At 52.6% G+C, this 21,747-nt stretch overlaps 5 protein-coding genes across 5 annotated transcripts in view; 4 read left to right on the top strand and 1 right to left on the bottom strand.

Moving 5' to 3' along the window:
* Positions 1 to 2,540, top strand: part of GUITHDRAFT_118868 (hypothetical protein) — a gene marked incomplete at both ends in the record, with an annotated part of 4,965 nt that extends 2,425 nt beyond the window's left edge. The window contains 11 exons of the mRNA XM_005821857.1: positions 165 to 215; positions 501 to 561; positions 612 to 668; positions 725 to 772; positions 937 to 1,007; positions 1,063 to 1,170; positions 1,302 to 1,360; positions 1,412 to 1,510; positions 2,053 to 2,110; positions 2,164 to 2,211; positions 2,460 to 2,540. Of these exons, the coding sequence (XP_005821914.1) occupies positions 165 to 215; positions 501 to 561; positions 612 to 668; positions 725 to 772; positions 937 to 1,007; positions 1,063 to 1,170; positions 1,302 to 1,360; positions 1,412 to 1,510; positions 2,053 to 2,110; positions 2,164 to 2,211; positions 2,460 to 2,540 (741 nt within the window). The remainder of the gene's footprint in view (positions 1 to 164; positions 216 to 500; positions 562 to 611; positions 669 to 724; positions 773 to 936; positions 1,008 to 1,062; positions 1,171 to 1,301; positions 1,361 to 1,411; positions 1,511 to 2,052; positions 2,111 to 2,163; positions 2,212 to 2,459) is intronic.
* A 555-nt stretch (positions 2,541 to 3,095) lies between these two features.
* On the top strand, positions 3,096 to 4,690 carry GUITHDRAFT_155621 (hypothetical protein). The gene is made up of 5 exons (XM_005821856.1): positions 3,096 to 3,312; positions 3,359 to 3,445; positions 3,651 to 3,813; positions 4,061 to 4,117; positions 4,527 to 4,690. The coding sequence occupies exons 3-5, from the start codon at positions 3,662 to 3,664 to the stop codon at positions 4,612 to 4,614; spliced, it is 297 nt and encodes a 98-aa protein (XP_005821913.1). The 5' UTR covers positions 3,096 to 3,312; positions 3,359 to 3,445; positions 3,651 to 3,661; the 3' UTR covers positions 4,615 to 4,690.
* Positions 4,691 to 4,730: 40 nt separating this feature from the next.
* GUITHDRAFT_166112 (hypothetical protein) lies at positions 4,731 to 6,963 on the bottom strand (the record flags this gene model as incomplete). The annotated part of the gene is made up of 9 exons (XM_005821855.1): positions 4,731 to 4,741; positions 4,765 to 4,859; positions 4,906 to 5,192; positions 5,247 to 5,381; positions 5,432 to 5,479; positions 5,530 to 5,620; positions 5,677 to 5,736; positions 5,990 to 6,584; positions 6,909 to 6,963. The coding sequence occupies 9 exons, from the start codon at positions 6,958 to 6,960 to the stop codon at positions 4,731 to 4,733; spliced, it is 1,374 nt and encodes a 457-aa protein (XP_005821912.1).
* A 1,420-nt stretch (positions 6,964 to 8,383) lies between these two features.
* Positions 8,384 to 18,090, top strand: GUITHDRAFT_146844 (hypothetical protein; the record flags this gene model as incomplete). The annotated part of the gene is made up of 9 exons (XM_005821854.1): positions 8,384 to 10,094; positions 10,234 to 10,280; positions 10,349 to 10,455; positions 10,751 to 13,526; positions 13,602 to 17,348; positions 17,407 to 17,439; positions 17,485 to 17,664; positions 17,710 to 17,829; positions 17,887 to 18,090. 9 exons carry the CDS (start codon positions 8,384 to 8,386, stop codon positions 18,088 to 18,090), a joined length of 8,925 nt encoding a protein of 2,974 aa, XP_005821911.1.
* A 1,966-nt stretch (positions 18,091 to 20,056) lies between these two features.
* Positions 20,057 to 20,350, top strand: GUITHDRAFT_53984 (hypothetical protein; the record flags this gene model as incomplete). Its single annotated transcript, XM_005821853.1, has 1 exon — positions 20,057 to 20,350. A coding segment is annotated over one exon (294 nt), but the record flags the coding sequence as incomplete, so codon positions are not given.
* Between the last annotated feature and the right edge of the window lie 1,397 nt (positions 20,351 to 21,747).

Here is a 21,747-nt window from a genome sequence, read left to right as displayed (position 1 = left end):
AAATAGAACTCTAATGGATGATGTAGCCAAACTCGGACCCCCCCCCATCGCTCCCCTCAACCGTCTGGCAGGAACACGTATGTGGTGGTGGAGGAGGAGGTGTTGGAGGAGGAGGAGGAGGAGGAGAGCCAGAAAAAAGAATTTTGACCCCCTTTCTCTCGCAGGGAGTCAGCAGGTCGGCTGAAATGTTCCTTCCTGCGATCGCTTTCCTCAAGGTGAGAGGAGGAAGAGGAGGAGGAGGAGGAGAAGCAAAAACGACAGAGGAAGAAGGATCCTAGGAGGGGAATTGACGGAGGGGAGGGCAAAAGGGGTTTCAAAAGGAGGAGAGACTAAGGAGGTATGGAGGGAAGGGAGGAAACGGTTAGGAAGGAGGAGGAAAGGGAGGAAACAGATTGGAAGTGAGGGAGGAAGGAGTAATGTGGTAGGAAAGGAGGGGGCAGGAAGGGTGAGATGGGAGAACGGAGGATGGGACCAGGGGCTGATGAAGGAAGGGGACGCAGGTGAAGTCGCTGGGAGCACCGGGCATGACTCTTTGGCTGGTGTCCAACGGGATCTTCAGGGGTAGGAGAGGATCCTTGGAGGGAGGGGAGGAGGATGACGTGGAGGGGAAGGGCTGGGGGATACCGTGACACCTCTCAAGTGGGCATCTATCTTCACGCTGCTCAACGGTCTGCCAGACAGCTCCTGATCCTCTCCTGCTCTGACGCGCGTGCTCTCGGGACAGCCGTGCTCGATCCCTTCTTCATCTTCACGCTGAACTTGGGGTGCCCCGGTGAGGAAGGCTGCGATGCAGCATGGACTTGTTCTCCCTCCTCCTCCTCCTCCTCCTCCTCCTCCTCCTTCTCCTTGTCCTCCTCCTCCTCCTCCTCCTCCTCCTTCGCCTGTTTCTCGTTCGAGCTCTTTTACTTGCGTTCCCATGAAACGTTCTCTCACCAGGGGCTGCGATGGGAACTGTTGCAGCGCAGTACATAGCAGTGATCCCGTTGCTGCTGAAACTGCACGAGAAGGTAACAAGTTCATGACACATCAATCTTCAAATGTCTTCTCACACTTCACCTCCAGTTCCATCTTCAGTTCTCCCTCTCCAGCCTCAGGAGCTCCCTCACCAGCTACCTGAGCTCCGGCTCCTTCGTGTTCATCCGCACCATCGGCAAAGTCCTGACCTACTTCGTGAGAAGATTGGAAAGGAGGAGGAGGGGGAGGGGGAGGAGATGGAGCAGGAGGAGGAGATGGAGGGGGGGGGACGAGGAGGAGGAGATGGAGCAGGAGGAGGGCGAGGAGCGAAGTGACGTCGGGTTCAGGTGTGCTCCCGGGAGGCAGCTCTACTTGGAACAGTTTCATCAGCAGCTTACAACATCTGGTGATGGCAAGGGAGGGATTGAACTTGCTTTTTGTGATGGATCCTCGTCAGCTTTCAACTTGGAACAGCAACAACTCAGATCTGCGAATCGATCTCTGTCGCATCCCAGTCCATTCTTGCCCGAGAGTCGACCAAAGATGACGTGCGAAGGTTCTGCTCCTTGTGCCGTTGCTCGCATGATGATGATGATGATGATGATGAGGAGGAGGAGGAGGAGGAGGAGGAGGAGAAGGAAAGGGCGGGGGGGAGGAGGAGGAGGGGAAGGGGCAGGGGCGGGGGGAGGAGCAGAAGATGATTATGATCGTGATGACCGAAACTTGACGATGACGACAACCATGAGGAGTATCGCATGACGATCGTGTTGATGTCAGGAGGAATCTGATATGCAGGCATGTCATATTCCGAGGGGTCCTTGGAGGAGCTTTGATCGCATCGTTGCTGAGGTGTTTCTATCTCTTTCTCCTGTTGCATCCGTTTCTTTCACCTGTTTCACCCGTTTCGTTCACCTGTTTCACCTGTTTCTTTCACCTGTTTCTTTCACCTGTTTCGCCTGTTTCTTTCACCTGTTTCACCCGTTTCTTTCACCTGTTTCGCCTGTTTCTTTCACCTGTTTCACCTGTTTCGTTCACCTGTTTCACCTGTTTCTTTCACCTGTTTCTCCTGTAATCTCTGACAACTCTCTCTTCCCTCAGCCTCTTCACCTTCTTGAATCAGCGACATGTCCTGCAAGGGCTGACTACAGATGCATCGGTCTCCTTGCCCTCTCCTGCTCCCTGATCATAATCATGACTTGATGAGCGCAGGTGCAGGCGGCTGCCGCAACCATCATGCCACTTGTGCTATGGACACAAGTGAGCGACGAGTGGAGGGAGGAGAGAAATTCAAGGAAGAGGGAAGGACGAGGAGAAGGAGAAGGAGAAGGAGAATCACAAGGAGGAGGAGGAGGAGGGTGCGAGGAGGAGGAGGAGGAGGAGGAGGAGGAGGAGGAAGACGGAGGACAGGATGACAGAAAGAGAGAGGAGAGGAGACGATCGCAGACTGTGAGAGAGGAGACAAGGAGGAAGTCAGGTTAAGGAGAGAAACTTGACACGGCTGGCAGGTCAGCAAGGGGATGGCTTACCCGGTGAATGGAATGATCATGGGGGCTATGGATTGGAAGTTCTTGTCGGCCTCCATGTAGTCTCCTCCTCCCTCTTTCCTCCTCCCTCCTCCTTCCTCCCTCCTCCCTCCTCCCTCCTCTCTCAACTTCCCCTCCAAGTCTTCTTCCTTCGTCCGCCATGCTCTGCTCCGTCCTTCTCCCTCCTGTCTTGGATCGACTCCTCCTGCCCATCAGCTCACCAGCCACCAGGTGGCTCTGCAACTTCTGCTGTTTAGGAACGATATGGTACTTCAAGTCTCAGCAGACTATTGGTGAGACCAAGTCATTAAGGGGATAGTGAGAACGAGGAGCAGAGGAGGAGGAGGAGGAGGAGGAGGAGGAGGAGGAGGAGGAGGAGGAGGAGGGACAAACACAAGGACAAGGACGAGGACGAGGACGAGGACGAGGACGAGGACGAGGACGACAATGATGATGGTGTTGGCAGGCACCATCTGGATTGCTCTTTGTATTTTCATGTCCATGCAGGTGATATCAGACATTGTTGTGCTTGCCCGCATAACTTCTGCTCTCAGTGTGTGAGCGGGTTATGTCGGATAGCCTCCAAGACAGGCCCATGGCGACGAATGCTTGCAAACTGACAGCAGCGGGACTATTCATTCTCATTGTTTGTATAGTACAACATGAAGCAGAAAAGACAGAAGTAAAACTCATTCAGACGCTCCCAATGCAGGAACAAAGGAGGAGGAGCAGAACGTCTCCTGTCACTGCTTGTTAGACTCAGAACTGTGGTTTGAAGATGAGGCCGGGTTGTAACAGGTTTTCCATCCCCCAGCCCTTCAACTCTCGCAAGGACCTGCAGACTAGCGATGAGTTCACAACCCCAACATCTCACGACCAACCTCTCAAGGTGTAGGAGAGACAAGACAGCGATGATGCAGCAGGACAAGCAAGTCAGCACGACGATGATGTATCGAACCCAACTTGGCCTACACATGTCGTTAGTCGACCTCCTCCTCCTCTCCTCACTCTCCTCCTCCACCGCCTGATCCTCGTGCCCTGCTCCTCCTTTACTATCTCCCCCTTCGCTGCCCCTCCCCTCCACTACCAACACCTCGTCCTCCTCGTCCTCCTCCTTGTCTTCCTCGTCCTCCTCGTCCTCCTCCTCGTCCTCCTAGTCTCCCCCTCTCGTACCTCGTCTGATCATGCTTGCGCATCGCCCCGAGGAGGAGGAGGGCAGAGAGAACACACGTGAGGAGGCCTGTCGTGCTGCCCACCAGGGCAAAGAAATGCCCAGGCAGAGGAAGAAACGACGCGGCAAAACCCGATGCAGCAATGAAGGTGACCCGGACAAATCCTGGATGATCGACAGTGAGGAGGGGACAGAGGACGAGCAAGAAGAGGAGGAGGAAGAAGACGAGGACGAGGACGAGGACGAGGACGAGGACGAGGACGAGGACGAGGACGAGGACGAGGACGAGGACGAGGACGAGGACGAGCAAGAGAAGGAGCAGGAAGTGGGAAGGACGATGCAAAAAGGGAAGATACAGAAGAGGGAGCACAAGGGAGAAAGGAGGAGAGAGGAAAGGAGAGAGCGAGAGGACCGCGAGCTATGGGGATGAGAGCATGGCGAATGTCGAAGTGGCGCATGAATCGCAAGCCTGCAAGGGAATCAGAGGGAGGAAGGGAAGACCGGAGAGCGTTGGAGGGAAGAAGAGGAGGAAGAAAGAGGAGAGATAGGAAGAGAAGGAAGATAGCGGATAGAGAAGGAGGAGGGGGTTGAGATAAAAGTGGAGCAGGAGCAAGAGCAACAGGAGCACGAGCACGAGCACGAGCACGAGCAACAGGAGCAGGAGCAGGAGCAGGAGCAGGAGCAGGAGCAGGAGCAGGAGCAGGAGCAGGAGCAGGAGCAGGAGCAGGAGCAGGAGCAGGAGCAGGAGCAGGAGCAGGAGCAGGAGCAGGAGCAGGAGGAGCAGGAGCAACAGGAGCAGGAGCAGGATCAGGAGCACGAGCACGAGCAGGAGGAGGAGCAGGAGGGGGAGAGAGAGTGTGAGAGTAATCGGAGCAGACCGACGAAGTTGATTTCGAAGATCCTGAGGGACGTGAGGATATGATGGCGGAAGACGATGAGGAGGTGGAGGAGCAGAGCGACTTGTGACAGCAGGACGAGTCGGCTGAATGCGAACAAGACCCTCTCGTCAACGAGAGACCCTCCTGCTGCTGCTCCTGCTCCTGCTCCTGCTCCTCCTCTGCTGATCTCTGTCACAGAGTTAGTTAGCCTGCTGCTGCACTAACGGCAAGGACTGACCGAGCACGGAAAGGGACAAGGACATGGCGAGTAGGGCGAGGACGGAAAACATCAGCGCGACGAGGAAGGAGAGGAGCTGAGAGGCGAGTATCCTCCTGCTGCCCCGTCAGTCCCCCTCCTCCCTCCTCCAGCTGGAGTCACCTGAGCTGGGAATGCATCCCGTCTGCTGTGAGGCCCGATCGGTAGAGGGGAAGGTGGAGGAACCTCGAGCACTTGTTCAGCACTGCCAACCAGCAGCAGACTGCTTGTGCGAAGTTCCCGAAGTCCATGGCAGGCGGAGCAGGAGGGAGAGGACGAGGGCGGACGATGGGATCGAAGGAAAACCAGGGAGAGCAGGTGACGTTGGCTGACAGCTTGATCGGATGGTTGGTGAAGTTGGAAGAGAACTGACTTGAGACAGGCAAGAACGCGTCCGCAAGGTTTCCCCTCTGAGGAGGAGGAGTGGTCAGAGGTACATCGCTCCTGCCTCCCGGCCGACCAACCTTCCTCATGAAGTACGACATGGTTGCGACAGCAGCTGCCAAGAAGACAACGGAGAGGAAGAGAGCAGCGCGCTCGGTTCTGCTCCTGAGGTAGCTCTGATGGATGCTCTCCCGCAAAGTGCAGACGATGGTCAGCTGGAGGGCAGCAGGTCAAGACTGAACGACGAGACGCTGGGACGACTCACTATGGAGGTGAAGAATCCGCATTCAAAGATGGAGATCCGAGGGAAAACCTGTCGGTCAGCTCAGGGAGGATGGCAGAAGTGTGAACGAAGGAGACTACTTCTTGAACAACGTTGACAAGAAAGGAAAGAATCGCTGCGGATATCAACCATTCGTTCAGTAGCTCGAGCATGTCTGCAAGGAAAGCGAATCTGGTCGCGGGGGGGGCAGTCAGAGCAAGGTGTGCAGCAAGAGCTTGAAGCAAGACCTCTGCCCAAAGATGCAGAAAACAAGGTCTCCAACCTTGTGGCAGATGTTTCCACTGCTCCTGCGTTTGACCATGTCATGAGAACATCCAAAGAAAGCAGCGGCGGAGGAGAGGAAGGAGCAAAAGGGGCACGCTGACGAAAAGGACCAGGACCAGGACCAGGACCAGGACCAGGACCAGGACCAGGACCAGGACCAGGACCAGCAGCACCAGCACCAGCACCAGCAGCGGAGACGGAGGAGGAGGACCAGCAGGAGGAGTGAGGAGGAGGAGAAGGAGCAGCAGCAGCAGCAGCCAATACAACATCAGTCACCTCGAAGCTGCTCGCAGGATGACCTGAGTCCGCCTTAGCCCGTACAGGGTCATCGAGTGTATGAGGAAAGCGACCATGAAGGTCAAGGCAGCATCGGCAAGCATGTAGCTACAGCAGTGAGCGACGGAGAACAGAACAAGGATGTGAGTCGATGTGATGGACATCATCCCAGCTGACTCCACCCAAAGAGACGGAAACCTGCCGCTCTCTACCGCCATGGTTCCACTCTCCACATCCTGCTCCTCGCACACGTCAGGACCCCCGGCACACAAGGAACATCGAACGACCTTGCTCGCTGCCTCTGAGCTTGAGATCACGTCTGAATCTTCGAAGTTCCAGGATGTTGTCTTGTACGAGCTGTCGCCCTCGTCCTCCCTCCTCGACGAAATGCTCATCGCAATCTTCTCCCTCATCCTCGCATCGAACTCGTCCAGGAACATCTTTCCTCTCTTCACTTCGCTCGCTTCTTTCTTCTTCTTCTTCTTCGCCTTCTTGACCTTTTCTGTGCCCGTCTCGTTGCTGCCTTGCTTTGCTCCCATCCTCGCGAGCTGCTTCGCTGAAAGCTTCCCTTCACCGATGCTGGCCAACTGATCACCTGGAAGTTTGTGAGAGCATGCGACAGTCATTCAAGCAAATGGTGAGATGCAGGGAAAGCGACGGAAAGAAACAGAGAAGTATGGAACATCTTCAATATGAGACATACTAGATCACAAGGCTTCCCGTTCGTGCCACAGAGGAGAGGGAGAGATACAGAGAAAGATCAGACAGAGATTGAGAACAAGATGAACCTCCTCCTCCTCTCCCCTCCTCCTTTCCTCCTCCTCCTCCTCCTCGTTCCTCTACTCCTCCTCCTCCTCGTCGTCGATGCTCCTCTCCTCCTCCCTCCCCCTCCTCCTTCATCTCCTCCTCCTCTCCTCACCTTCTCCCGGCAACAAGAGCGGCTCCTCGTCCTCCCCACTCCCCTTGATCATTTTGCCATTGCCTCCAAAGGTTTCGACCTCATCCCCGCTCAGTACCACTGAACCAGCGAACTTGTTGAGTAAATTTCTTTACTCAAAGTCAAGTTATACTCTCAGTACGAGTAAACTTTGAGTAAAAGTAAATTAGTAGTACCAAACAGTTTCAGTGACTCCAGGGGGTTCTCCAGGAGTCACTGAGGACTCACTCAGTGCCGATGTTGTCCGGGCAGCTCGGGCCCCGGCAGTGATAAAAATTATAAAAGCCTACGCCGGTACTGGCGGCCGGATTAAGTGAAGTTTTAAGTACTGGACTCCACCACCCAGTACCATACCGTGCAGGGTTTGTGGTACTGGGGTGCTGGTTTTGGTGAGAACGTTGAAGAGGGTGGTGGGGTGGAGACGATTGACACGCTGTCCACCCCCTCTTGACAGAGTAATTGGAGGGGTAGCGAATAGTTGCTGGCGAGGTAGGAAGGGAGTGCTGGAGACACCTATCGCCTCAGACATGCGAGGCGAGGTAGAGGCAGATGAAGCAGATGAAGTGAGGGAGAGGATGGTACTAGAATGTTAGAGGAAGAGACATCTCTTATGGTAGACTAGTCACATGTTCTGGTAACGCCCTGCCAAATTTTATTTGGATTAAGAATGTGAGAAGACAGTTTCTGATTGTTGAGCAGGTATTGGCAGTATTTCAGGGGAATTGATACAGACGAGACACACGGAGAAACCAATCGTTGGTTGGAAATGATCCATATCCTCATCATCCTCATCCTCATCCTCATCCTCATCCTCATCCTCATCAGCTTCCAATTCCTTGTCCCCATCCACAGTAAATCATCAATTTCATCATTGCTTCATTTTATCTTCCTGGTTTCTTCTGCTCACTATCTCCTCTTGACAGATCTTGATTTTCTCTTTGTTTATAGTTCTGCCTTGGCTCTTTCCTCCAGCCTGTTCTCCTGCTGCCGATTCTTCTTCTTATATCCTGACCGATTCCCCTACTGAATCCCTTTGAATTCTGCTTTTTGTCTAAAGGGGTGAGAGAAAAAGTCCAGTAGAAACAATCATGTTGGCACAATGTGGATTCCTAGCTTTCAGACATCCGATGAAGGCTCTGTTTGAGAATGATATATCAATGTTACATCTTTTACAAGTGCTTAACAAACCAAGTGTTGTCCGAGAGATGCCTAGCAAAGAATTAGACAGGAAAATCACTGAGAACGTTCTATGCACAGTGTTATTGTTCCTCAATTCCCTTTATTGACTAAGTCTTTGTCAGTCTAAAATAATAAGAGGATACTATCTCCAGGTACGCACGTCTGGATACTGATATGTTTTGCTGCATGCTTTGCATGATTTTCTTTCAACCCCTGTTCACATTGTTTATTGGTAATATCGGCAGGTTGTATAGCCATTCCAAACTGGTCGCAGCAAGATGGGAGAGAATACTTGCCGGATTAAAACGCTCTGCATTGGTATTGATGCCTACGAGCATATTTCCACCTTGGACAACGCCATTCGTGACGCTACTGACGTTCACAATCAGCTGGAAAGCAGCCCCGGATGCCAGGCAACTCTTCTGGTCAACCCTTCAACGAGGACGGCGATCACAAGTCAGATTTCTTCCCTCGTAAGGGATCGCAAGACGAGGGGCCTGGAGCTGATATTGGTGTTCTTTGCTGGGCATGGGATGCAGCTAAGTAAAGGAGATATAGCATTGCTAACAAGTGACATCGTCCGGGCCGAGGAATCTGAAGAGACTAAGCAGAGCATGATAACAGTAGCGGATATGTTGGAGGCCCTTAGAGATGGAGCTGCCCAGAATTCAGACAGGATTCCTCCTTTGCTGGTTATCATCGATGCCTGCCGAAACTCCAAGAGAAGCGCGTGGATGGGGATGGAGAGGTTGGAGCATGAAGGATCCAGCTTGATCCAACGAATGCGAGTGTCGCTGTGCCTTTCGTGCAGCAGAGGTCAACAAGCATCGGACGAATCAGCATTCCTCGAAGATCTACTTGACAGCGAGCAAGGAATGTTTGCTCAGAATCGAAGACTCAAACTCGCCATAGAATACGCGGTGCGGATGAGCTACGACAGAGAACAAGGAAAGTATGGTCAGTATGCAAGGACATTGTGTACGGAACTCATTCCAGACAAGCTCTGTCTCAGAAATGATAAGACGGTAGCAGCAGACCTGCAACAGATAAGGATGGGAGTGGAAAGCTTGATTCAAAGCGAGGGGATGCAGCCAGACAGTACAGACTCGGGGGTGCAGGTTGTAGCAGCGTACAGTCCTGCAGCAACACGAACAGGAGCAGATGTTTTCCGAGAAAGTCTCCTCCAGCTCGTAAGAAAAAGCCTTTTTAGCTTGCAAGATAAGGGTCCACGATGGAAAATATGCTCGATGTTCCTTTTGGTGTTCCTGAGCAACAAGGGCACGACGTACAAAAAACAAGGTGACCGAGGATTCTTTCATGCCTTTGCAAAGCAGATGGTCGGGCCTGAGCTGATCAAAACAGTTGGGAAGGCCATGGTTGCCGATGAGATCTGGTCAGAGAAACTGGAGCGATGGATACGAGAGAGATACGGGGAGATTGACAGGAAGAAGATGGTGACAGCAGCTATTGATTTCACAGTGCGCGAGGAGATTAGAAGCTCATTGAGACATATGGAAGAGGAGGCGAATGCAGAAATAAAATGGTGGACCAGGAACGACTATCTTGCAGATCACTACAGTAAGGGGGAAAAAGAACAAGAGGAGGCACTAGACCTTGCGGAAGAATATCTCAAAGACAAGATAACCGCTGACCAAGAAGGGCGACTGAGCCCTCTGCTTGCTGTTCACGTTCTGTCTCGAGTCGTCGAGACCGGCAGCTGCGTTGCGTTCTTGAAGATGACAAGATTGAGCAGCGCTTGTATGTCAGTGATGCTTGCGAAGAGCGTCCGAGAGGTTCTAGGCGGGAATGGAAAAGAGGGCTTGTTTCGAACATGGATCAGCAGCAGCGGTTGGCTGAGCGGACCTCGTGAGTACGGGGAGATGGAGGAGAGGATGGAAGCGAAGGAGGTAGAGATGCTTCGGACCCTGCTGCTCACCGTCGGGGGAGGTGTGTCGAAATTCATTGATTGGAAGAAATTGGAGCAACCAGGTACTAAACAACCTCTTCGTTGCCCATCTCAATCAACATACTGAAATCATGTGGGGCAGGATCGATAACAATCTTGCCTCAAAGAAAAGGTCAAGCGTTTGATTGACTTGAACGAGAGGAGTATGACTTGAACTTCCAGATCGAAAATCTCTTGAAGATTCGAAACCAAACATCAAAATGGAAAAGGTGCGTAAAGATTTGCCGTTTCATTTTGTTGTCTGGATAACTTTCTTTCTTATTTTTGGTTTCAACAGGTCGACCCTGTGAAGAAAGTGACATATCGAGAAGAGAAAGTTCCTGCCAAGACTAGCAAGAAATTGAGTGCTGACTCTGCTGGGGTCCAAGAAACCCCGCTTGCAGGGTAAGCGAACTGTAGAACTACCATTTTTTCATGCCTTCTAGCATTTTGTTTTGTTTGCAATGTGGAAGAGGCCGATGACCTGAGGAACTGGCGAGAAATCTCACGCGAGGACAGCACAAGAGATGGGTCCAGTGTAGTGAGAAAACAAGATGGCTTGTTTTTTGAAATTTTCTTAGATTTGATCATCATAATCTCTTAGATATTTTCAAAGTCTACCAGCAGATTTAGCAACGGATTCTTCAGGAGAAGCTTTGTTTGCGAATATTCATTTTGACACTTTTGTTTACTTGGCCAGGTCAATGCTTTCAGTGAAAATGGAAATCGAAGAAAGCTTCGATGGGGCAGGTATCGGAATTACTGTTGGTGTCGACGAAGAAACCAGCATATGGATGAAGAAGATTTGTCAAGATTTGAAGATTGACTTGAAGAGGCTTGAAGCTCACGAATGTGCTTTTTACTCTGACTTGTCTCTCGAACATCAGAGCATGATGACAGACATTTCGTTCTTTCCCCAGCTGGTGACTGCCTTGCAAAAACGCCTGACTAAAAACAAAGAAATCAACGTCCTCGGCTGCATTAACAAAGCCAAAGAATCCGAGAATAATGATTCGCAAAAGCGCGAGTTGCTGGAAGGCGCAGCCATGATGGCGCGCGCACTCGGTATGAATCAGAGAGAAAAGAATGATCTGATAAGTCAAAAGCTGCCTTCACGAGGGAAAGAACAAATCTACGACTGTATGACAAAGTCGACTCAAAAACAGACAGAAAGATGGACTTGGCAGAGTTTGAACGCTGATGGCAGTTTCAGGTTCGTAGAAGTATTTGTGGGAAGTGAAGGCGAAGGCCCTTCCGTTCCTGCAGATAGTAAACCCAGCAGAATACAGATGATTCGCATCAATGAAGGACAAAGGCTGGAAGATCGCACCATTGGCTTTCTTATCATCATGCGTCAAACAGCAGACATTGAGTTGTTGGAAAAAGAGCTCAACCTGCTCAGCGAGGCTGAGCAGAGGCAGGAGGTCTCAGACAGACCATGCAGGATTGAGCTTCAAGGTGCAGGAGGCTGTAAGGGACATAAATCAGCGATCGAGATTATCCAGCAGGATCTTGAGCAACTCACTCCAGAAGAGTTTGAGAAGCGTGTGAAGGAAGCCTTCGAGTCTGAGGAGTTCACCAAGCCATGTCGAGTGAGAGGAATCGAGAGGATCGTCAAGATCGAGATACTCGATGATGGGTTTGGGGGCAGAAAGACGTTTGATCGTCAAGACACGGGTTACTTTCAAGCCATATCGGAGCGATACAACAAGCAGAGGTCAAACCAAGACCCTGAGCTCGGGCTTCAGCTGGTGATCAAGATGAGGGTCGAGGCGTCGGTGCTTCCGTCATCTGAAGATGTTCTAGAGACGCTGCGACCGCTCGACGCCTCAGAGATCGAGACGGATGCTCGTGCGTTAGGGAGAGTGTTTCCGGAGCAGAAGGCGGTAGCCGGCCGGATCTTGAACCGACTCAAGTTTGTGTTGCAGGAAGAGAAGATGAGCCTGAGAGACTTTGAGAAGCTTGACTTTGCGATTCTTGTTCCGAACTTCTTGACCCTCAAGCAGCAGACCGAAGCACGCATGCTCGAGACCTTGTTCTCCGATATGACCTCAGACAGAGAGTGTAACAAGGTCGTTGCTCATCAAGCACCTGCGGCGGAGCAGCTGAGAAAGAAGATTCTGAGCATTTCAGACAAGACGCTGTTTGTGCTGATCTCCGATGAGTCGCATTGGGCGTTGAACAAAGGCAGCCCTCAAGACCTGATTATCAATGATCCAAACCTGATGGAGAAGAAGAACTTCATAGTGTTGCAAGTCAGTGCTACACCGTACCCAAACCTCACCCTCCACAGTAGGATACCCGAGAAGTACGTGAAGTTCGAGGAGGATGATCCTTACAAGCCGGTGCAAGAAGCGAAGGAGCAAAAGACTGGCGAGTTTGATGAGGAGCTGCACGTGATCAAGTGGAAGCTGAGATCGCGGAGATACCGGACGATATACTTTCGGTTTGAAGACTTCCTGCGAACTTTGCCGTCTTATGTCTTAGATGAGTGTATCCTACCCGGTGAAGAGGCTTCTGCAGACGATCAAACTCGAGAGGACGTGCGGAATCAACTCATCCGTCGAGAAAACAACCTGATCAGCACGCTGATGGAGTCCGTCAAAGTTTCGAGGAAGAAGAAGGAAGAAGAAGAAGCCGTCAGGGAGCATGTCTGGCTCGCAGACTTTATCCTTTCGATGCTCTACTTTCACAAAGTCCGTTGGGACCGAAGCACTGGCAGGCTGAAGAGTGTTGCTGACGACTTGCACAATATCACTCTTAAAGATCTGGAGAAGTTGAAGCTCGAGGAAGAATACATGACAATAGCAAACAAGTGCAAGTCAAGTGGAGCTAGACAAGCTTGTGCGAAGCTGCGGGAGCGAGTCAAGGAGACCCTGAAGGAGGAGAGAAGTGGGAGTGCGGCTCGGGATTGTATCGCAGAGGTGTTCTACATCAAACTGAAGTCAGAGGCGAAGGAAGAAAGTGTTGAAGTGAATGATGACGACTCGTTCATGGAGGCAGACGACTACTTCCAATTCAACGAGACAGACAGAATAGTCAAGGATCTTCTAAGCCAGCGCAAGCATAACGGGGGTCTTTACGGACATATGAAAGTAGTCGGAATGTTTAGCATCAAGCTAGCCGATGAGGTTTGTGAGGAGCTGAAGCGAATACGCAAATCCTTGTTTGGAGATTCGGTATTCGCGGTCATCGAAGACTACGGAGGGTCTGAGCTGTACGACTGCATTGAAACTCAGTTTCGAGATGAGCCGCTGACCTACGACAAGGACAAAGCACCTCGCTCTATCAACTCGCTCATTCAAGGCAGAGCGCGTGGAAAGAAGTTGACGAGCCTGAACTACAAGGACCTGGAGGGACTCCCGTGTATCTTGGTCCTGATCGAGAAGGGCCGCATGGGCGACACGTTCCCGCACTCCTTCGATTGTCTTGACTTGCGCGTGCGCTCGTCTGACAACACGACGACGCTGATCCAGGTGCGACCTCTTGTCGCCTCGTGTACTTGACCGCGGGGTCCTCAACCTCCTCCTACTGACTTGAACGTGCCGCAGGAGATGGGCAGACTCTGTCGCTACCCGACTTTGCGTGAGGAGCACTGCTTCGAGACATCGGAGGAGGCGGTGCAGGTAGCAAAGGAGAAGAGATGGTTCGAAGGGAAGGGACGGCCGATCGTTGTGTATGCGAATGCTGCAGACGATGAAGTGGATCTGTCACAAGGTCTCGATGGGAAGCGACTCATTGGGATAGCGTGGAGCTTGTCCAGCTGGACTCAGAAAAGTATTCTGCAGGTCGTGGAACGTGGCAAGACCTTGTCGCCTGGAAGGAGAGGTGAAGAAGATTGGTACACGCTGGATCGGAATGTTGACAGAAGCGCCCAAGCATCAATGGCTGAGGATCTGAAAGGCTGTATGCTCATTCGCTTCCCCACGAGTACGTTTAAGATAGGAGGATCACCATCATGGGGAGACGTTCAGTGTCTCAAGATAACAGAGTCTCGAAGACAGGACGATGAGACGAAGATCAGAGTCCAGGACAGTTCACAAGTCAAGAAATGTCCAGATAGCACGTACATAATCGTGCGGGACAGCGCAAGCTTGGCTTGGCTAGCTAGCAGGCACAACTGCCCTCACGGAGGAGTGCTGAAGGAGCTGGAGCATGACCTCCCGTCTGCCCTCGTGAGCTCCTCCTTGTACGACACGCTCATGAAAGCAGTGGAGACAGCTGAATACTGCAGCAAAGAGATCTGGGAATGCATCCGACTCAGCCCACAACTTCACACGCACATGAAGCGAAGAGACGACAGGGGTCAGCTGGTCATCAGCTACCAGAAGAACGAGCTGCATGACTACAGGAACCAACACGTGGCCGTGACGCGAGCAAAGGCTGAGGGAGAAGGCTCCAAGAGAGTCAGAGTCAATCATTGCGACTGGTGTCAAGACCACACGAAAAGAAGACAGCATCAGCTTCGCTTTCTTTTACATGCAGAGTGTCAGATCGGCAAGACAGGAGCGTATCTGCACCTTCTCAACTTTCTCAGGAGAGAAGTTGGTCTGAGAGCTGACAGTGAGTATGCCTGCATACCTCAAATACGACCAGAGGATTACCCGATAAAGGTTGAGTTCCAAACCCGCCTTGCCTGGGAGATGCCGTTCTGGCGGGATCTAGCTGGGCAGAAGCTTGGTCTTTTCAAGATGAAGGAGGGGAAATATCACAAGATGGTGATCTTTCAGCGCCTGAGGCTTCTGGCCAAGTGTCTGCGGGACAGTCGTGGCCGGTCGTCATGGCAGCAGCTGTACTGTAAAGCGCTGCTGGCTCCAGCGTCAAGCCAGAACGCTGAGGGCGAGTGCATACAAGTGAAGGAGAAAGTCATTCGTCTCCTAAAGAAAGTGTGGAAGAGTGACAGCAGTCCGATCGAGATCATCTCAGAAGGAGCTGAAGTCAAGCTGAGGATCTTAGACGTTGAGAGACTGAGAGACATCGTCGAGTGGGACAGGGAAGACAGCATGCCTTCTATCGTTGCAGACATGATGAAAGCAGGATTGAAAACTCGATCTGGTGAAACTCTGCTCCAATCAAACCAGGACAAGAGCGAGCTCAGTCTCTCTGCCTTGGGTTCGAAAACAGACCTTCAGAACATTGCATGGGAGGGCAGGGAAACGACGGCTGGGACCTCTCAAGGACTCGCGACAGGGCAAGTGAAGAATGATTTCCCTGCGCGATGCCTCTGCCTCCACACGCTCCCAGAGAAGACCAAGGTGAAGCTGCTGCGACTGTCGCCGATGATGAGAGGCGTGAGGATAGCTCGCTTGTTTGGAGACGACGAGCGTCGATGGCCGAGGATTTCCTTTCCTTTCGGAGAAGAACAAGTGTCACGGTATTTCTCGCTCAAGGACGGGAGAGTGAATGGCGCTGTTGAGCTTCAAGGGGAGAAAGCTATCCGCAACTGGGTGATGACTGCTTCTTACAAGCGAGACGCTGCCGGCAGCATCCAGACAGGGCGAGCTGCATTTCTTGATCGATCGAGCGCCTTCAAAGAGGGAGACCGCGACGTACCTGTACGGCAGATGTTGCTTGTACGACCGGATGACAGCGAGGGAGACGGGCAGTTCTCGAGCTACGTCAGCGAGGTAGGAAGCGAGTACATCGTGGTCGCTCTGTCGCACGAGATGATTCTGAGCGAGGCTGTAAGCGAGCTGGGCTTTCGCTTTGAGCAGTTTGAGCGCCAGATGCCCGATGACGGAAAGCTTCGCCTGACCCCGCAGGACGGAGGGATAGGATACGCGAGGCTGTTCGCCCAGCTGTTCGCGCACCTGCTGGGCCTGGAGAGAGTCTGGATGATCGACGACAACGTTCTCGATTGCTACCAGCTGGACCTGAGCAAGATGTTTGCAAGCGACCCGCCGCTACTTCACCCGCCTGTTGCTTGCTCGTTTGCGACGATAATGCTGCAGATGCAGGATATGATCAGTGATGCACCCAAGTCATCTGAAGAGATATGCCGCCAACACCACAAGCAAGGGAAGGGACAAGCGTGTCCGAAGACAGACGGCTTCTTCGATCATGAGTCGAGCATGATACCCAAGAGCTGTCAGGCTGTGCGAGGAGCTGCGGCTAAAGCTGCTGCCATGGAGCGAGGAGTCAAGAGCACGTCTGATATCTCTACAATACAGGACGTTCGCGGGAACACGGACGGCTATGCAGTGATCGGGATGCGACGAGATGTGAACGTGTTCATGAACAGCAGTGTTCCCTTCAAGATAACTCACAGCGTCTACTCGTTCTTCTTGCTGAATGTCAAGTCGACGATTGGCAAGGGAGTTTTGTTTCCACCCAAGAAGGTGTGGGAGGACGTGGATTTCAACAACCTGTGCGAGGAGGCGGGTCTGGCAGTGCTGAAGGTGAACCGCTTCTTTCATCACAAGCAGCACCGCAGCCTTCATGACAGGCTGGAGGTTGACGATCAGCCTGAGGCCTGCGAGGTAGTCTGTCGGGTGCATGTGAATGGTCGACAGATCTTCAACGTTGCATGTGGTAGCGACATGTCAACTCTGAGTGATGTGTACGAGACTATCGTCAAGAGGCTGAAAAGGTTGTATCCGCAGTCAGACATCAAGAAGGTCACTTGCAGGATACAAGGCGGAGACATCAGCTTTGCCTACAAGGAGAGTTACAGGGACATCAAAGAGCTGGAAGGTCAAGAAATGTGCGAGGCAGTGTACTTGGATGTATTGTTTCCATATGAGGCCCGTGAAAGAATGCAAGTCGATGAAGCTATCGTGACGACAAGTACTTCCAAGGCCTCGATACCCTTCCTTGTGAGCCTGGTAGAGAGCCAAAGGAATATTTTCTACTTTCCGTCTAGGCGTGCATTGGACGAGTCTGAAGGTGACCAGCCTTTCTTTGCAGAGGTCCCTGCAGGCAGAAAGTGGAACGAGCTTTCAGATAAAAGTCTCGACAGAGTCAAACTCGAGGAGTTAAATATCATGTGGGACGACGTCGAAGCGTTTAAACCGTTCTTTAACATCGTTCGGAACCTGCTGCGAGATAAGGAATGTATCAGAAAGATCAACTTGATCCTCCCCGCCAAGGCGTATGAATCCATGAAGGAGAAGATAGACGACAAGATCAAAAACCTTCGCATCGGAAACATGACCAAGACTTGGACCACTGTGTTGCCTTGCAAGGAGGACGCGAGTCAAGAGGACGATGTTGACATGATAGAGGCATCACAATCAGACAATGCCGAGAGTACGATGGACTTTGTCGTCATCTGCTGCAGTAGCGAGGAGGAGAAGAAGGTCTGTCTAGCAGCTCCATCTTGTCTCACAAGCGTCGATCCTAATCAGAATGTGTCAGGCTGCTCAAGACAAGGGGGAGGGGCTACGAGCCGTAAGCCTGCATCTCGCTTGTGTCGCTCGCTGACGAGAGTAGCAGGAGGCGGATGAAGCGAAGCAGCAGGAGGCAGATGAAGCGAAGCAGCAGGAGGCGAAGCAGCAGGAGGCGAAGCCACAGGCTGAGGAGGAGAGCAGCGACTCATCCAAGAAGCCCAAGACTGAGGAGCCGGAGAAGAGGAAGAGCTCTGAACCTCCGGTAGGGGAGAGTCCTGCGAAGAAGGTGAGAGCGAGGCTGTCAGTCAGTCGCTGCTGACGTTTGTTGCAGGGTAAAGCTGCCGAGAAGCAGGGAGACTTGTGGAGGATAGAAAAGTGGAAGAGGAAGTTCCAAGAAGGAGCAGTGCGGGTGGGTGACAACATATCATACCGTCCGGCGAAGCAAGAGGCGGTGAGCTTTGAACATGGAGAGGAAGGTGTGTGGAAACTTCAAGTGACATCTGAGCAGAGGGAAGGCAAAGTGATTGAAGGGGGGAAAATAGAAGAGAAAGGCAAAACATTCGCAGATGTGTTGGAATTCTTCCGATCCGGAGTCGATGATGGAGATGCCTCAGGGTCAGCGCCAGGACAGAAACTGCGAAGTGTGTATATCAACAGAGATGGGAAGAACTTTATTTCAGTTCACGATCTCTTGAAGCAAGAAAAGGATTGATATTTCTGAGTTTCCCAACAATAGGATTAATCAGATTCACCAATAAAGTGATATGGTGTGTGCAACAGACGCGGTGATAGAATTTTGAATTTGTTGGAGTTTGACTGGAAGTCTAGAATGCTCCCATGAGCCATTCACGGTCATGAATGGAAAAAACCACGCTCAGTTGTTCGTACAACAGTAAGCAATGGTGGTTCACACTTGACTGGCCGTTGTACCTCTGACTGTCTGTTTGCTGTCAGCAGCACATCTTGGAGAGCCGTTCAAGTTTTCTTGACGTCAATGGCCGACATTGCGAGAAATCTTCAGCGAAATGAATGCAAGCTCTAGTTTGATGACGGAATGCAGAAAACACGCCGTTGACGATTGAGATGCTGCTAGCGCTGCTGACAATCTCGCAATCAGCATCTTCGTGTGCCAACCAGCACAATAAGATCCTCAGGTGGGTCGCGATGATCAAATGAAGGATTTCATCGTGAAAGCATCAACTCAGGCATGACACGTACGACGAGCAAACCCACCACAGAGCAAGAGAAAAACTGTATACGAGACATCTGACTACACAGAGCAAGATGATAGCTGTAGAACAGACAGTAGCACGATAATGACTGTAGAACAAGCATCAGACTACACAGAGCAAGATGATAGCTGTAGAACAGACAGTAGCACGATAATGACTGTAGAACAAGCATCAGACTACACTGAGCACGATGATAGCTGTAGAACGGGCATCTGACTTGTGCTTTACCCGACGAATTGAATCCGACAAAGAGTCCGCCTCGGTAAGATAAATAGGAGGCAGTAAAGGCAGCAACCTACTTCTACTAGCAGCTCTACCGAAAAACTCACAGAGGAATTTGAAGTGATGGGCAGGGGTGGGGTCGGGGTACAAATGGAGCCCCGTGGTACCTAACACGGAAAGGTGGGGTCTAATTCCTGCGAATATGGGGGGTGGTGTACAATCATTCCGATGTGCACGAGCCTGTAGGGGTAGGGGTTAATTTTGATGGGGTGTTTTATCGGTCTAGTAGGGGGGTAGGGGTGAGGATAGTTGAGTAATAATCGCTCAAAGGGGCGTGGAATTCAATTTGGCGTGTTAACGGCCGGCTGGCAATGGCGAACGTCGGCACGTTGAAGGGAGCGGCGATGCAGGCTGGACGAGGGGAAGGGAGGAGGAACTATGCACGTGTCTGCTGCAGAGTTCGCCCTGCTCTCCCGTCCGAGAGCACAAGATGCTGCACGGAGATTGCAAGCGTCAATGGCGTGAGGGCGCTTCAGCTGAATGACCCACGAGGAGGTCGCGGATCTATGATCTACCAGTTTGACGGGTGAGACAACTTGTCTTCAGCTTCTCGATTGTTGTTCAATATGCCATGATGCTCTCTCTCTCAAACTTACTCCTTTCTTGCACACGATCGATTGCTAAGAGTTTCTCAGGTTGTACACAGCAGCCTCGACGCAGGAGGATATCTTTCAGACGGAGCTCGAGCCGATGATCGAACAAGTCTTGGCAGGTAACAACGCGGCTGTTGTTGCCTTTGGAGTGTCTGGATCAGGGAAGACTCACACGCTGATGGGGAATGATGCCCATCCTGGGATGCTAGTTCGATCCGTCAAATTGTTCCTGGATCTCTTCCAAGGGAACGCCAGGAGCTGCGGCAGCGCCTGTTTGAACGAGATGAAATGCGATCCCAACAACTCATACCTTGAGTTCTCTCTCGTCGAAGTTCACCACAACACGGCGTACGACCTCCTTGACAGCGGTGCTCGTGAACTCTTCGACGGGCAGGACGGGCCGTCGGATCCCTGCCGTGCCCGGGTGGACTCCTACCAGAGTTTCCTCAAGGTCTATCAGACAGCCAAGGAGGACAGGATGTCCTTCCTCAAGTCGACCAACCGCTCGCTGAAGCATCACTTGCTCGTGACCCTCCGGCCCGTCAGGGTCGTCAACGGAGAAGCACATCACGGCAAGCTGAACTTCGTGGATCTGGCAGGGAACGAGGACGGGAAGAAGGGAGGGAGCCAGTCGAAGAACCTGGACACCAACTGCATCAGCCACTCCCTCCAGTCTCTCGGGTCCGTCCTCCACGCTCTCAACTCGCACGCAGCACAGATCCCCTACAAGGAGACCAAGATCACTCAGCTGCTGCAGGACTCGATGAACCCTTCGTCCTCGGTGATGGTGATGACGTGTATAGCGCCCCACCCCAAGTTCTACCAGGACACGCACAACTCCCTCTGCTACGCCAACAAGGCTCGCGGGTCCGCCAAGACCGGCAACGACAGCCAAGTAGGCAGCGGGTACGGGAAGGGGGGGATGATGGGGACCCAGAGGGTCGGGGTGGACGCCCGGGCGTACGCACTGGCTGGGATGATGGGGACGACGATGGGGAAGCAGGCGGGATGGAGAGATCTGCAGATGAACAACGTGATGATGAACAGACAAGTGCAGCAGAACAAGGAGGTAAGAAGCGGATGAGGGGGGGGGGGGGGGAGGAGGAGGAGGAGGAGTGTGACTGGTGTGTGCTGCAGAACTCGAAGAAGAGGAAGGTGGAAGACAGCAAGGCAAAGATGGCCGCCAACAAGAAACCATCCTTGATCCCCTACCATGCCGATCCCTTCAAGGCAGCCCCAGCCCCACCCGTTCAGCCCAAGGTTGAGAGGACGACGAGCTACCCTCGACCGACAGAGGTGGTTCACCATATGACCAAGGTAGCGATCGAGTTCTTCCTCCTCCTCAAAACTGATCTCAGGCTGAACCTCAGGCTGACACAAACCCGGTGAAAGAGGGGGATGAAGGCACCATCCTATCTTGCTCCATGGAACTTTCACTGGCCAAGACGCCACAGCGCAAGAGCGAGGGAGGAGATTTCTTCGGAAGGTACTCAATCTCCTTCCTCCTCCATCTGTAGCCTCCTCCTCCTCCTCCTCCTCCTCCTCCTCCTCCTCCTTGCTCCATATTCTCTGACTCTCTCTGTGCTCCAGCGCCCTCGGCAAGTCAAACGAGAGCATGACTCCCCTCACTCCTCTCTCCAAGGTCATCTCCCCTTCCTGCTCACCTGTGTCTCCTGCTGACCCCCAGCTCTTCGCCAGCTGCTGAACTCCTCGGGAGATTCCCTCTGCCTCTTCGACGGTGTCATCCCAGGTGCCTCCCTGCTGGCTCAGGGCCTGTCAATCTCTGACGCCTGACCCCAGCGAACTTCTTCGACACGCCGGACAGGCGGACCCCTCCACGTGGGGAGGAGCTGGGGATGGTAGACGACGACTGCTTCCGAAGGAGTGGAGGAAGGGTGAGAAAGAACGAGGAGGAAGAGGAGGTGGTGGTGGTAGTGAGAGATCCTGAGGAGGAGGAGGACTGGGAGGAGGAGGTGAGTTGGGGGTTGTTGACTTTGCGACATCTACAGGGAGGCAGCCTCTCTGCCTGGAGCTCGAGACACAAACCTGTACTGCCTCTCCTTGCTCTGCTAGACGTCGCTGACTGGCCCAAGCAGGTTCAGTACGAGCAAGACGATCAGCGATCGAGCGGGCAGGATGACGGAGGATATGGCAGCCTCTTCATGACGCCACTCAGGTCGACTCCTCCTCCTCCTCCTCCTCCTCCTCCTCCTCCTCCTCCTCCTCCTCCTCCTCCTCCTCCTCCTCCTCCTCCTCCTCCTC

This window comes from Guillardia theta (genome assembly GCF_000315625.1).
Source record: "Guillardia theta CCMP2712 unplaced genomic scaffold GUITHscaffold_136, whole genome shotgun sequence".
In the NCBI taxonomy this organism is placed as follows: Eukaryota; class Cryptophyceae; order Pyrenomonadales; family Geminigeraceae; genus Guillardia; species Guillardia theta.
Note: the sequence above shows the minus strand (reverse complement) of the source record. Positions and strands in the feature narration are given on the sequence as shown.